Here is a 13,919-nt window from a genome sequence, read left to right on the forward strand (position 1 = left end):
CAGTTGCTCTTCAGCCTCCTCTTGCTACACGGGCCAAGGGCACTGTTTGATGTTTGCAGCTTGTCCTCTTGCCTCCCTTCAACGCTTCAACTTATCTCTTCCCATTTGCATTATCCCTGACTAGGTATGTTGCTCATACGGACTCACAAGGGCCAATGTTAAAATTTCAGGAATGTTGTGAGCCACTTATTAAATACAGCCATTATAAAAGTGAAATGGCCTAAACTTACATTTAAAGAAATTGTGTTAAAAACAAAGTTAGTAATAATGATAATCGAAATTCATTACTTTCAAATTGTTTTACTATATGTTACTATTGTCTATGCTGTTGGGGTTATTTTTGTCTATTGTAACTGCACGGTGGAAATATTATATAACAGTGTGCTCTGCTATGCCCTTTTCCCAACTGTGTGTTTCATGATGTCTTGTTGGAGCTTGAAATCAGCCATGGATGTAGTATTTATTTCATGTAAATTGGTAAACATTATGAATCAGGAGTCCCTCCCTTACCCAGAGAGCCTGTTGTTAACATTTACCAGCACACCATGATCTGTAGCTCTCAAATCCTTAGATCAGAGTTTCTCAGTTCTAGCACTATTCACATTTTAGACCAAATAATTCTTTGCTTTTTGGGGGGTGTCACAGGCATAGTGGAATGTTGAGCAGCATCTCTGGATGCTAGTAGCTTCCCCTCCCCGATTGTGACAACCAAAAATGTCTCCAGATGTTGCCAAATGTCTTCTGGGGGATAAAGTTATCTCCACTTAAGAACCACTGGCCTAGACAACATTATCCTTTAATGTAAATGACTTGCTATTCTTTCCTTTTTAAACTTTAGCTTGCATCTGACAAATATTCAGTGTCCATTATGCGTGTAAATACGATGATGAGCAAGATAAGCATTGTCTCTGTCTTCATGGAACTCCAGTCTGAAATCGTGGACTAAGCTGGAAATATACCGAGTATCCACTAGGACTAGAACATGCTATCTGCATGCTAATGTGCTCAGTAGGTGATCTTGATCTTTATTTATTCCATTAACACTAATTGCAACATTGTATAATGTTTGTGTTTCCCCTTCAGGTGACTGTTGTCTCCTGGGCACAGGTAGCTGCCAATAGGTGAGCCTCTCAGGAGATCACTGGTGTATCTAGGATGGCAATTAGCTTCTTTAATATGACAGCCTCAGTGTAGTGGCTGGCAAGGAGCTGCGATTGGAAGGAATTGGAAGTCACACCCAAGCTCATTGATCAAGCATGCCATGAGTGTCATGAGTAAGTAGTCCCAGCTGATGAGCTTATCAGGGGGTTGCCAGTGGGGGGACTGCCCAGGGTGGAGATGGAATGGGAGACATAGCCACCTCAGAAGGTATATGCAGCTCCTGTGAAGACCTAAGTGGAGCTGAGTCAGCATGGCCCTGGTGAGCACACAGTAGGCATTGATCAGCCACAGACTTCAGTATTGAGACCTTCTAGGGTGGGAACTAGATGAACTGGAGGACAGGCCAGGAACCTGCACATATGAATCATGTGGGCCAAGGACCTTCCTCCCCTTTCCTACCAACATGAAGCAGACCCTTCCCCCAGGGGTCATCTTGGAGAAAAGTGGGAAAGTGGAGAGTGGTAGGGGACGAGGTGCTGCAATACCAAAATATCCAGAAGGCATTTAAAATTATTGGACTAGATGACATGTAATTTTCCTTCTTTACTTAGTAAAGTGAAGGACTCTGGAGAAAGATTTGATCAATTATAGAAAATAATGAAGGTACATTTTCTTTGCGTAACTAAATATAGGGTAAGTACATTTTGAATTTGCTAAAATTGTCTTTGCTCTGCCTCTGCACACATGTGGGCACCCCGCACACACACAAATGGCACTTCTAGGAGTTCTTCCTTGCCACCACCTCCTCTCAAGAATCAATGCTCACGAAAGCATTTGTGAGAAATGTGGAGTTTACCGTGGAGTTTCAAAGAGAAGATGATGGAGGTTTCACTGTAACCCCCACAACAAACAGATTCATATTCTGCTTTGATACTGTGTTCATCATTTCCAGTATGTACATTTTTCCTAGTTGAGTATTTGATATCTTGGAAACCAGACTCTGTCTTGCTGTGTTGGTGTGTCATAGTCTAATTGGCAGCACGTTTCCTTTGGTAACAATACATAAGACAATGGTGCGTCTTATGTTGGTGACTTCTTATATTTGTTAAAATCTTTTAAGTCTACTGCTTTGCAGTCCTTCCTCAACTGCAAGCAGAGGCCTCCGCACTGAGGAAAGTACAGTCTGGAGTCCGACCATCACTCGCTATCTCCACCATTCTCAAGCCAGGTAACCTTGGGCAAGTTACTGAAGGGTTCAGGGACTTTGTTTCCCCACCTGTGCAATGGGGATAATATTACTAACTACTTCATCCGATTGTAGTAAGAGTTGAATGAGTTGATTCATATAAAGAAATTGGAACACTGTCAGGTGGTGGTGACTTCTAGAAAAATAGTTGTTCTTACACGTGTTATCTCTTTAGTCCCCTCCCACACAGGCCCTGCCTCCTGTTACCTGTTGCTTTTTCTTTCCTCCCTTATTTTATAAATAATACTTCAGTGACCACTGTTTGCTATTTGAACACAACTTTGACATCTCTCCTCTCCTTCCCAAATGGCTTACCTAAGTATTTACTCCAAATAAATATGTTGTCTTTTAGAGATACTCTGATAAGTAAAGATTGCTGTATGTAGTAACATATTTTTTCATTATTTCTGATGCATCTATGGTAGATGCAAGAGATAGTAAGGTATGAGCTTGGCTGGAGCCAAGCTAGGTTTTTGGGGGAACATTAGGAGATGGGATGGAAAAAAGATAGGTTGGAGACAGATGGCGCTTGAAGAATCTCCCCTTTGAAATGTTTGGTAAAGTCTATGATGTGATACCTCTCCATACATCTCTTAGGAGGCTTTGTATTTTGATGACAGCCTTGAATGCTAGGGACATCACACCGGCTAGCCCATTCAGGGTGGAGAGGACTTTCACCCTCTTCAATTCACTGTGTATGGATGGCAATGTTTCTTCCCACATATATGGCTGGCCCTAGGAGACAAGTCAGGGTATATGAACTGTGGATGTGAACTGAGAGAACAGTTGGGGCTTAGGTGAAAAGTGGAGATTCAGGAACTCTTAAGATATAGTGGCCTTAGGGAAAGATAGATGTATTAGACCATTCTTACATTGCTATAAAGAAATACCTGAGACTGGGTAATTTATAAAGAAAAGAGGTTAAATTGGCTCATAGTTCTGCAGGCTATACAGGAAACATAGTGCTGGCATCTGCTCAGCTTCTGGTGAAACCTCAGGGAGCTTTTAATCATGGCGGAAGGGGAATGGGGAAAAGGCATGCCACATATTGAAAGCAGGAGCAAGCAAGGGAGATTGGGGATGGGGGTAGGTGTTACAGACTTTTAAATGAGCAGGTCTCATAACATCTCACTCACTATTGTGAAGATGGCACCAAGCCGTGAGAGATCTGCCCCCATGATCCAAACACTTCCCACCAGGCCCCTCCTCCAGCATTAGGGATTACAATTCAACAGGAGATCTGGGTGGGGACACACATCCAAACTATATCACTAGACACTAACAAAGAGATACCCGGTCCATCTGGGTTCAAGGTGTGCCACAGGCCTGCATGTCCTCCTAAGCTTTTCCAGACCCTTGGTGCCAGAGTTCGAATGGCTGCAGTCCTGGCATATTCCTCAGTGAGACTGGACAAAATAATCCACTCCTGCAAATGGAAAATTTCTTCTGTGTAGGGTGAGCACTTCCAGCTCCAGAAATGAAACATGCTAAAGGCAGAGTGTGACTTGGCATGGGGTGACCAGTTTCCCAGCTGATCGGTCCTCTACCCTGTTAGTTCATTTTGCTGATGATCTTGTCCATAAGGGCAAAGAACTTTCTAGCTGGTCACCTTTGCAACAAAGTAAGAGTTTTTGAAAGAGGATTTAAAAAAAATCCTTTTTTGGTTTATTTTGGGTTTAATGAGTCAACACTTTATTTTACTATGAGTGTTTATAACCAAATCTAAATGTATGTAGGATCTTGAACTTCCCCCACAACTATTTCCTATTTGTTCCCAGAAAAATTCCAATGCCAGATTTTGCCATAGCAACCAGAGGCAAATATCAAGACAGCAATAAAGAGCAAGCTGGAAAAGGGTTTCCCTACAATGTGGCTTGAGTTTCTGTAGGGCATTCCATCCTCCGTGCGGAGCCCTGGAAGGCAAGAGGGGGCCCTGCGGTTCCTCGTGGGGGGTCTGGTAGAGTCCAGCTTTACCAGCATCCAGGACCCACTAGGAAATGTGTCTTTCAGGCAGCTGGGCTAGGGGCGGAAGGATCAGCTTGCCTGCTCCTCGGGCTTGGCACCTGTTGTGTGTTGATCTTTATTTTTGTATGTCAATTTTTCAAAATTAAATGTATTGAATTATTATTTTTCCATTATGCTTTTCCTCTGAGCAGTTTAGTAAACAAGGCTGTTGTGTATTTCCTAATTGTCCCCTCAAGTGCTCTTTGGAAGAAGGCAGTGCATATATATAAGTAAGCAAATGGAACCAAAGAACGGGAGACTCTTCCAATACCTGCCCACGATGTCCCTCATTCTGTGTCCTTCCTTGTTGTCATGGTTGTTGTGGTAATGTTAGGAAGTCCCACTTCTTGCCCGTAGGTAAAGTCATCTCACTACATTATAGCCTTCTTGCCGAAAGAACTCTGGGCTTCCGAGTCACTTCAGAAGTTTGGATTAGCAGTGTGTTGATACATGTTTAACAACTTGCTCGCAGACACAAAATTGCTCTGATTTGTAGAGCTGATTTGCTGATTTCTGTGGTGTAAATCCTCCCATCATGGCAGATTTCTTCTTGCCAGAGTGACCTCATGAATGCGGAACTGGAAGGAGATGAACACATTTAACTCTCATGCACTGGTAAGAGCTGGCTGCCCCACACTGCTGGTTCTGTGGACCTAGGCCTGGCTTCTCAACCTCAGGACTACTGACATTTTGGGCAATGGCTGTTGGTTTTTGGTGGCTGTCCTGTGTTTCGTAGGATGTTTAGCAGCACCTGTGGTTTCTACTCACTAGATGCCAGGAGCAACCCCTTCCCACTAAGTTGTAACAACCAAAATTGTCTCCAGATCTTGCCAGGTGTCTCCTGAGGGGCCAAATCTCCTTTAGTTCTGGGCTATTCTGCGTTGGTAGTGCTTAGAAGGTCCGTTCAGCAGGCAGTAGGCCTCCATTGGTAGCTTTTCCATGAACCACTCTGAATATGCACCCAAAGAGGTTCTCTCTTGGCATTTTGGATGTGGTGCATTAGTCTGTTCTCATGCTGCTAATAAAGACATACCCGAGACTGGGTAATTTATAAAGGAAAGAGATTTAATGGACTCACAGTTCCGCATGGCTGGGGAGGCCTCACAATTGTGGCAGAAGATGAAGGAAGAGCAAAGGGACATCTTACATGGCAGCAGGCAAGACAGCTTGTGCAGGAGAACTCCCCTTTATCAAATCATCAGATCTCATGAGACTTATTCACTATCATGAGAACAACACGGGAAAGTCCTGCCCCCATGATTCAGTCACCTCCCACTGGGTCCCTCCCATGACACATGGGAATTGTGGGAGCACCAGTTCAGGATGAGATTTGGGTGGGGATACAGCCAAACCATAACATGTGGCATTGCAAAACACTGAAGGTGTGCTTCCTTGGGTAGTCTTGAGAAGTGTCATGCTGTAAGGACTTAAGGCACCAAAAAATTAAGACACAGCAGGGCCACTAGGAGAGCATCAGTGTAATTCCACTATAGGATATATCCTATATCCATTATAGGATGGATTTTGAGAGACTGCAGAGGTCCCTTAGGCAAACCTTTCCTTTGTGTGGGTGAGAAATGAGACTCAGAGACAAGGTGTGACTTGTCCAAGGGCAAGATGTGGATGTGCTTGGGACAGTCACAGGGGTGTTGTGGTGAATGCTGTGAGATGCCTGTGTGACATACTGGGAATTAGAACTGACTCCAACTTGTAGCTAAATGTGTTTTGTGGGCTTTTCAATGTTGGGTTTGGATGGATATATTTTGATGTCTCCCTGTCCCCTACCTCTCTGCCCCTTTGGAAATATCTGATCATGAAAACCATATTATAATGAGGGACTTCTGTTTCAGATAAAACTATTCCCTTCAGCTTCAGGAGTGAGTTGATTATTCACATGTTCTATTTAGGGGGTTTAAGCTGCTAGTCTTTAAAGAATAAATGCTGAAGGTTGTCATTAATTCCTCTTTCTTTCCTCCCACATCTGCTCTGGGCCTTCTCATTGATGTAGTATCTCAGGTTACTTCCAAAATAATTTGAGAAAAGGATTTATAGAAGAAGCTAGCTTTCCAGTAGAAAAGTTTAGATGACAAGATTAATGTGATAAGAACTAAGAAAGCCCTTCCTAGTTTTCATTGAAAATGTGTTTTTAATGCCCAGAGGTGCCCAGTCAAAAAGGAAATATTACAGAAGGATTATTTTCATCAACAGAGTTCTTGGGCATTGCAAGTTCCAGTGTAATTAGGGAAATAACATATGAGTACTCAGTACACTTCAGATGCCAATACGTTGGGCTTAATGAGGACAGCAAATCTGCTTTTATTAGGGGATTGAATACAAGTGAAAGGAGTGCTTGAAAAGAATTGGTAATTTTGGATGGGATAATTCATCACTTCGCTCCAGATCAGTTTTTCACAGTAAGAAGTGCTGGCTCTTCAGAAAATTTGGCATAACCAAAGTTTATTTTCACTACCTCCTCCTTCTCCCATTGTCCTTTGTCATCCCCCAGCAGGTCCACAGTGATTCTGCAGGTCATCCCTGTGGGCCCTGCCCATTCTCTTCCATCAGGGGCTATCTTACATCAATCTTTCAAGGTCTCCTCAGTGATGTAGGCCAGTTGGTTTTTTTTTTTTTTTTGAACTCTGAACTTTTTATTGGCCTCCTGCTCCCCAAAGGGTACCCTGCTTCTGCTGGCTTAATGCCTCAGAACTTTGGTGTCGTTGGTCTCAGACACCACTTTGCCATCCACTATCCGGCGGGTGGTGGTCTTTTGGATGGTTTGCATGGAGTTGCTGCTGTCCAAGGCATCACCAAGATTGAATTCCTCACCATCTTCCAGCAGGCGGTGGTAGGTGGCAATCTCAGCTTCCAGCTTGACCTTGATGTTCAGCAGGGCCTCATACTCCTGGGCCTGTCGCTGTCCCTCTGCCCGGGTCTGTGCCAGCTCTGACTCCAGGTGCAGCAGGATCCCATTGAGCTGCTCCATCTGTAGGGCATAGCGGGCCTCCACCTCCCTCAGGCTGTTCTCCAAGCTGGCCTTCAGATTTCTCACGGAGTCCAGGTCGATCTCCAAGGACTGGACTGTACGTCTCAGCTCTGTGAGCGTCGTCTCAGCAGCTCCAACCTCGGCGGACTGTGTGGTGACCACTGTGGTGCTCTCCTCAATCTGCTGAGACCAGTACTTGTCTAACTCCTCTCGATTCTTCCGAGCCAGCTCGTCATATTGGGCCCGGATGTCTGCCATGATCTTGGCGAGGTCCTGAGATTTGGGGGCATCTACCTCCATGGTCAATCCAGAGCTGGCAATCTGGGCTTGTAGGCCTTTTACTTCCTCTTCGTGGTTCTTCTTCATGAAGAGCAGCTCCTCCTTGAGAGCCTCGATCTCTGTCTCCAGCTGCAGTCGAGTGACATTGGTGTCGTTAATGACCTTGCGGAGCCCATGGATGTCATTCTCTACAGACTGGCGCATGGCCAGCTCTGTCTCATACTTGACTCTAAAGTCATCAGCAGCAAGACGGGCATTGTCAATCTGCAGAACGATGCGGGCATTGTCCACAGTATTTGTGAAGATCTGAGCCCTCAGGTCCTCGATGATCTTGAAGTAATGGCTCCAGTCTCTGACCTGGGGTCCCTTCTTCTCCAAGTGCTCCCGGATTTTGCTCTCCAGCCTCCGGTTCTCGGTCTCCAGGCTCCTCACTCTGTCCAGGTAAGAGGCCAGGTGGTCGTTCAGGCTTTGCATGGTCTCCTTCTCGTTCTGGATGCCTCCCATTCCTGCCAGACCCCCGGCCATCCCTGAGGCCAGGCCCCCAGACCCCATGCCGCCCCAGAAGCTGGTGGAGCGGGACATGGAGATCCGGGAACCAGAGCCCCCGGCGCCTGCATAGACACTGGCCGCGCTGCTGACTGGCCGGGCGCCGTAGCTGGGCACCTGGACAGAGCCCAGGGTCCGGTAGTTGGTAGAGAAGGTGGAGCGAGTGGTGAAGCTCATGCTGTATGGGAGGAAGGCGAGACGACAGGACTCAGGCTTTGCCGACCGCCAGTTGGGTTTTTGCTTTCTTTTCTCAGAGCACAATTCAGCTTCAGCATCTTAGTCTAAAAGGATTCATGCAAGGGTGTCAGATGTTGTATTAGGCTAAAGGGGAGGTATTTTGGGTTGTGGGGAGCACTTAATGCAATCCTGTATGACATTCCCTACTCAGTGATGTTCAGGCTCCACAGACCAACATGGAAAGGGCTTAAGGGAGATAACAAAAAAATCTCTTCTTCCGCAAGGATTTTCAGTTGATCAATTTTGTTACTTTTTTGTGATGAAACTATCTGCACTGCAACTAATGATATTTTTTTCTCGAGGTGGAAAAGGTGGGAGCAACAGCTTTCAGTTCTAAGGATACATTCTGTGGACCTTCATAAGCCCTAGGAACTAGGGGGGAAAGATTGAGGAGGAAATAGATAAAATAATTTGCTCTATAGTATTTTCCCCTTGAGCTGCCATCTGGAGCCTTCAGAGCTTAACACTGCACTCTTGCACTGTTGCACACACCGCAGGAGCAACACCAAGAGATGTCAAATGTGAGTGGTATTGGTCACCGGAAACAGCAGATTCCAAGTAGCTGTCTCACTAGATTGTTCCATCAGAAGATTCATTTGTGCCAACTACTTCTTTGTCATGGATCCTTCCTGGCTCTGCAACACAGATGTGGAAAGTGAAGAGAACATGTCATTGGATCCCATTTCTAAGAGTGGAAAATATACAATTTACCGTGGGATATTTAAGATATTAGCATATTGTTCACCATGTGTATCCAGAGCTTTAGTAGAAGTAGGTTGAAAGAGCAGTGCATGTATACATTGTGCTCCTCATTGTCAAATACCGAAGCCTGTTTCAGGCTGGGTTTGGGGGCTGGGGGTACTTATGGGACAAAGTGTGACCCTCGGTCTGTAGGCTGAGTGGCTTCTTAGTGTGTTGGGACTCGGGATCTATTCACCCTATCTATACTCACAAGCCTAATTCATTAATCAGGATGACTTACTGGGCTGTGAGACCTTTGAGGACAGGACCTTGTACCTTTATCTTGTGCCTCCCATGCCTAGTATAGCACCAGGCATGTAATAAGTTCTGTTTAAAAAAGTATTTTACAGCTTTATCAAGGCATACATGATGTAGGATCAACTGCATGTGTTTCAAGTTTTCCACTTGATGAGTTTTGATATATGTCTATACCCATGAAACCGTCACTGCAATCAAGATAATGAACACATTCATGAGCCCTAAAGTTTCTTATGTCCCTTTGCAAGTCACCCCCCTTCTTCCCATTGTTCTCAAACAACCACTATTCTGCTTCCTGTCACTACAAATGAGTTTGTGTTTTTCTGGAATTTTATATAAATGGAATCATACAACATGTACTCTGTTTTTCTTTCTGGCTGTTTTTACTCAGCATAATTTTCTCAAGATTCATTGAAGTTCTATATAGTAATAGTTTGCTACATTTCGTTGCTGAATAGTATTCCATTGTATAAATCATAATAGGCACCTAACAAGTGTTTGCGGCTTTGCATTGATTTGAAAATTAATTTTTAAGAATATAATTGGGAGAAAAGCAGACAATGGGATACCACTCTATTCTTGGTGAGTGGGTTCACTCAGGAAGTGGAAATAGGAATCAGGAGATAATTTGGCATGGTAGAGACTTTTGTTGTCATTCAATATCTATTTTTCCTTCTTTCTTAGGACTAGAATACCTGAGTTTTGGCTGGGCACAGAACTGTCTGGAATACAGACTACAATTCCCAGCCTTCTGTGCAGTTCTGTGTGGCCATGTGACTAAGTTGTTGTCAATATGAGGTAAGCAGAAGGGGTCTGTAAAACTTCTTAAAAGTCTCCTTGAAGGAAGAGGGATTTCCTTTTCTTCTTCCTGTTCCCTGTTGTCTGGAAAGTGGCTGCAATGTCTGGAGCTCTGGCAGCCATTTTGAACCAGAAGAGACCTTGAGAATGGCGGATGCTCATAACAGAGCAATAAAGTAGAGCAGGTCTGGGCCCCTGACACCATCGAGTGCCATGGTAGACCTGGACTACCTCCCTCCAGGCTTCTCAACTAATAAATATAAATTTTGATCTTGGCTGGGAGTGGTGGCTCACGCCTGTATTCCCAGCACTTTGGGAGGTCGAGGCAGGTGGATCACTTGAGGTCAGAAGTTCAAGACCAGTCTGGCCGGTATGGCGAAACCCTGTGTCTGCTAGAAATACAAAAATTAGCTGGGTGTGGTGGCACACGCCTGTAATCCCAGCTACTCGGGAGGCTGAGGTAGGAGAATTGCTTGAACCTGGGAGGTGGAGGTTGCAGTGAGCCGAGATCGTGCCACTGCACTCCAGCCTAGGATACAGAGCAAGACTCCATCTCAAAAAACAAACAAACAAACAACTAACTAACTAACTAAATAAATTTTGGTCTTGTTTAAACCACTGCTGTTTTTGTGGGGGTTTTTGTTTGTTTCTTGCAGACAAAACAATTCTAACTGATACAGTTAGTAAGATGGAGTTAGTTAGAACAAGAGGAGCTTAATGTTGCTGGAAGATTGTTTCCATCATGCTCATATGTCCATTTCCAGTGTATGGATATTACTGACTAGAAACCTAGTATCAACTATTAGAATCTCTTTTCATGAGTTCTGGAAAAACCCTGACAAACCATTCTTAAAATTCCCCTTTTCCCAATCATGTAACTCAAGCCCCGTCTGTTTGTAGCCATCATTAACATTTTAGACTTCTTAAAATTATACTTATTTTACATTTATTGACTTTTAACGTGGCGGCTCTGTGGTGGGATGTGGGGTTAACCTAACATCATTACAAAATTTACAAATCATAGTTATGGTGGTTTATTTGGAAATGTTTTCTGTAGATGCCCAGTCTCATTTATTACATATGAATTTTTGTTATGTTTAATCCCTAGTGTTGGTTTGGCTTGTGATTCTCAGTTTTTATTTGAAATATTTCAAACATACATAAAAGAGTGTATGTCCAGATGTCATTTATCTAGCAAACATAACTCTGTAGAACAGTAGTTGCCAACTTTATTTATTAATGTAGCAGCGGAAGCCTTTTTGCAAATGGCATCCTATGCAGAAGCCCATTATATAAAACATCTCAGAGCTTCTCTGGTTGAAGCAAAAATGGAGAGCTTGGAGCCTTCCTAGATTAAACCCCACCTTGGCCACCCCTTTCTACACCATGGTAGCCCCTGAAATCTGCTCACACAGCCTGAAGGTCCTGTGAGCACAGCTGTAAAGCACAGATTAAGAACAGGTTCAAGAATCAGAAAGCAAGCTAAACATGGTGATCAGATCAGCCATAGCAGGTGATCTGGTGTACAAATATTAAAGCCCATCCGTTTTCTTCATAGACGAGCCTCTGAGATTCTCATTCAGAACTCTGTGCTCTTATGTTAGCCACAATTCTAACAAGCTTTGCAATCTGGTTTCTCAGTCACGGAAGAATAGAAGAACAACTCAGGGCAGGAAGAAGTCAGACATAGCCAGACACGACTACTAGCAGTTCTACCAATGAAAGAGGAGACCAGAATGTTTAAAACAGACAAACACAAGGTGTGAAAAACTAGAAGCTAAAACTTCTGAGGTCACTTAAGGTAAATGTAGTTCCTTAATGTATTCCAGTGGGTTATGAGGGCATGATTTTATATATTTACATCTAGAGAGTGTGTGTGTATACATATATATGTATGTATAGATGCGTAAATATATATGTGTATATATATATATTTAGTGAGTGTGTGGTTGTATAAAGTATGTGTATACATAAATACATAAAATATGTGTATACTTATAAATATATATTATATATGTAAAGAATATACATATATACACATACAATATTTTGCTTAGTGGTTATAGTGATGATTCTGAGAAGAAAAGCCTCATATTTTCTGTTAGTCATTCTGTTTACAGTAATAACAATAATACTTACTGAAACAATTTTTATGTGCTAGGTACTGTTCTGTTTTGTGTGTTTAATTTATTTACTCTTTCTACTTTCTGAAGCAGGGACTATCATTATCCCTGGAAGCAGAGAGAAGTTCAGTCCCTTGCCCAACATCAACTGCAACAAGTGCCCAACAACACTGCAAGCATGCGTTGGAGCTGAGATTCAAACCCAGGCATTCAGGGTCCAGGGACCATGCTTTTAATATATTCCATATCTTAGGAGAATTTCCCCTATTTAAACAATAAAAGTGCAAAAATCTTGTGGCTAGCCAAAATTTTCAGTTGTCTGGAAAACTTATTTATCCAGTAAGTGGAAAACTCACTTGTCCTCCAACAATTCTGGATAAATGAAAGAACAAATTGAACTGAGACTGTTATCCGGGTCTCCCAGTACTTTGTAGTTCCTATCCATATGGCTTGTCAGGAAGGCCACAGGGAGGTAAACTAACTCGAGCAGGTCTGAGTAACCAGAAACAATCCCACATCAGACTGTTGGCAGTGGGAGTGGAACACTCACAGCTGAACCACGTGCAAGATGGTTGCATTTTCATTTGCAATGTTGTCATCTTCCTCTTGGCTCAAGAGGTACTTTGGAGTTGACATGAAGGCTACTGTAATTTTTAGAGGCTTTTTGCTTTCTGGCTTGTATTTACATATTGTGGTAGAAGAGTCAGAAGACTTCAAGCTTCAAAAGTGAATCTTGTTGCAACTTACGAAAGCACCACCCTGTGGGGTGCAGCTCTCAGCATGTGTCATCCCAGGCGCTGTGATTTCCCTGGCTTCATCCAACTTTGGTTGCTGTTCTTCATGCTCAGGAATTCTGCAATTGCCGTAGCTTTTGCTGTTGTTATGTCTGTAGGTATGGACTCATTTCTAGCATTCTGGAATGAAACATTATTTCAAGGAAAGCTTCTCATTGTAAAAGGTACACACATTCAGAAGGAAACTGGGAGCACGTTTTTTCATAGGCCTGAAGCATTAACTGACTATGCGTCTTTCCCCTCAGTGTTGTCATCATGTTGTAAGTGGATGAGTCATGGACATTTTCACACACATACATGAGGTCCGTCGACCGGTCCTTAGAACAACTAGATTTCTTTTCTTCCTTTGTTTTAAAGAAGAAGACAAGTCAAGACACAGCAGAGAAAAATGCTCAGCACATTTGCTGAAATCTTAGCAAAATCAAATTACTAGTAATTTGTTAATTACACTATACCAGTTTTGAGCCAATCCTACTTAACCCATCCTCCATCTTCCTCATGCTTGCCTCCCTGGTGAACTCCTATTTATGTTACAAAGATCAGTGTTTATGTTACTACTTTTGTGCTATTTCTGAACATTAAATGTATGTCTGTTGTAGAACATATCTCATGGAATAGTTATTATCACATATCCACTGCTCTTGTTAGGCTGTGAGTGAGCTTTCTTTCTTTCTTTTTTTTTGTTTCCTACCTTCCTTTCTCTCTCTCTTTCTCTCATGCTTTCTCTTTCTTTCTTTCTTTCTTTCTTTCTTTCTTTCTTTCTTTCTTTCTTTCTTTCTTTCTTTCTTTCTTTCTTTCTTTCTTTCTTT

At 43.1% G+C, this 13,919-nt stretch overlaps 1 protein-coding gene and 1 pseudogene across 2 annotated transcripts; one reads left to right on the forward strand and one right to left on the reverse strand.

Moving 5' to 3' along the window:
* Positions 1–6,969: 6,969 nt before the first annotated feature.
* Positions 6,970–12,952, reverse strand: LOC105513535 (annotated as a pseudogene). The gene is made up of 2 exons (XR_001002042.1): positions 12,867–12,952; positions 6,970–8,403 (listed from the first exon to the last, which is right to left on the reverse strand). The product of XR_001002042.1 is annotated as a keratin, type I cytoskeletal 18 pseudogene (transcript).
* On the forward strand, positions 11,142–13,536 carry GDNF-AS1 (GDNF antisense RNA 1 (head to head)). The gene is made up of 2 exons (XM_011944385.1): positions 11,142–11,994; positions 12,407–13,536. Exon 2 carries the CDS (start codon positions 13,097–13,099, stop codon positions 13,409–13,411), a length of 315 nt encoding a protein of 104 aa, XP_011799775.1. The 5' UTR covers positions 11,142–11,994; positions 12,407–13,096; the 3' UTR covers positions 13,412–13,536.
* The last annotated feature ends 383 nt before the right edge of the window (positions 13,537–13,919 follow it).

Source organism: Colobus angolensis, unplaced genomic scaffold (assembly GCF_000951035.1).
Source record: "Colobus angolensis palliatus isolate OR3802 unplaced genomic scaffold, Cang.pa_1.0 Scaffold230, whole genome shotgun sequence".
Classification (NCBI taxonomy): Eukaryota; Metazoa; Chordata; class Mammalia; order Primates; family Cercopithecidae; genus Colobus; species Colobus angolensis.

Excerpts from the sequence above, each read along its gene's own strand:
- GDNF-AS1 (XM_011944385.1), top strand. The coding sequence starts at position 13,097 with ATGTGTCATCCCAGGCGCTGTGATTTCCCTGGCTTCATCCAACTTTGG.